This window comes from Olea europaea, unplaced genomic scaffold (genome assembly GCF_002742605.1).
Source record: "Olea europaea var. sylvestris unplaced genomic scaffold, O_europaea_v1 scaffold1465, whole genome shotgun sequence".
Taxonomy (NCBI): domain Eukaryota; kingdom Viridiplantae; phylum Streptophyta; class Magnoliopsida; order Lamiales; family Oleaceae; genus Olea; species Olea europaea.
In genome coordinates, this window is record NW_019232203.1 from 117,707 (window position 1) to 119,142 (window position 1,436).

Here is a 1,436-nt window from a genome sequence, read left to right on the forward strand (position 1 = left end):
CTGGATTATATACTTCAATGCAACCTAATTGCATAATCTTGTATTCACAATTTTGTGGGTACTTCACGCCTCGAATTGCTTTACAGTCAAGTTGAACCTATCATTAAAAATAGAAATCCATGGCCACCATCGGCTTCTCATCCTAGTCGAGATTAGAGTCGGATTCTTTATTGTGGCATAGGGATGGCAAAAAAACTCGTTCAATCCAATACTCGTTGGTTCTATCCCGAATGGGGTGCGTAATACCCGCATAACCGGGTACATGGGATGGATATGAGACAAGGGTCACTGCCCTGAAGCGGGTATGGGACAGGTACAAAAAACATAATCCCCTCCCCGATACTCGCCCCGTTTTTATGAAACAAAAATAATATATTTATCATCATTTTTAAAGAGAACATAAGTTATTTTTAACAAATTGGTAAAAAAGTCATACTATTTACTAACTAAGTACATAAAAAAATTAAAAAGAAAAAATAAATGGGGCGGAAACTTGCCCCATCCCATCCCACTTTAACTGGGTATAGGTATGGGTATGAAATACGATAACAAAAAATACCCAATGGGACGAGGGATGGGAACGGCCAATTCCTCCCATATCTGCCTCATTGTCATCCCTATTATGGCAGAAAGAGAGAATACATGATGACATAGAGATATGATAGATTTTGATTGGTTGAGTTTTCTTTTTCTTTTGGTCAAAATTTCATAAATAGGTGGAGGAAATGGAGCCAATGACGACTGACGATGGTGTTGGTAGGCTAGTAGTAATGGGATTGAGGCGAAGCAATATGGGGAAGGGGGATTGGATTTTTTTTTTCTTTTTTTTTTTTTTATCAGTTTGTATATATTATTTTTGACCTTTTTGATTTTATTTTTATCTTTTAATATGCAGTTAATAGTAATTCATGGGAGCCGGTCCTAATTTTCCTGAACTTGAAAGCTTACCGGTTTAATCAAAACCGCTCCGAGATGCATAAAAACGGGATCAACATCTTGCTCTGAACCAATAGCGCTCTTAATCGAGCATTATCCCCTTCCAATTTTCCCGAAGCACTCTCTCTCTAACTATTTGCAGTCAGGGAGCAACCATGAAAATCATGGTAGCGATCAAACGGGTCATCGATTACGCTGTCAAAATACGGGTCAAGCCTGACAAGGTATGTTGGTATAGCCCCTAGAAAGAAAACCTTAAAATCCAAAAAATGTAAAATTTCACTATAAGTTTATGTAAATTTACTTCTCAGAGTGGTGTGGAGACCTCCAATGTGAAGATGTCCATGAACCCATTTTGTGAAATAGCATTAGAAGAAGCACTCCGGATAAAGGAGTCGGGCGGGGCCTCTGAGGTGGTTGCGGTCAGTATGGGCCCGGCCCAGTGCGTTGACACTCTCCGGACCGGTCTTGCAATGGGGGCGGACCGGGCCATCCATGTG

General features: G+C 40.3%; 1 protein-coding gene across 1 annotated transcript in view; it reads left to right on the forward strand.

The window, feature by feature from the left end:
- Positions 1–860: 860 nt before the first annotated feature.
- The window catches only part of LOC111376168 (electron transfer flavoprotein subunit beta, mitochondrial-like), a 5,514-nt gene continuing 4,938 nt past the window's right edge, over positions 861–1,436 (forward strand). Inside the window, exons 1-2 of the mRNA XM_022999108.1 lie at positions 861–1,160; positions 1,248–1,433. Coding sequence (XP_022854876.1) covers positions 1,092–1,160; positions 1,248–1,433 — 255 coding nt within the window. The 5' untranslated portion in view covers positions 861–1,091. The remainder of the gene's footprint in view (positions 1,161–1,247; positions 1,434–1,436) is intronic.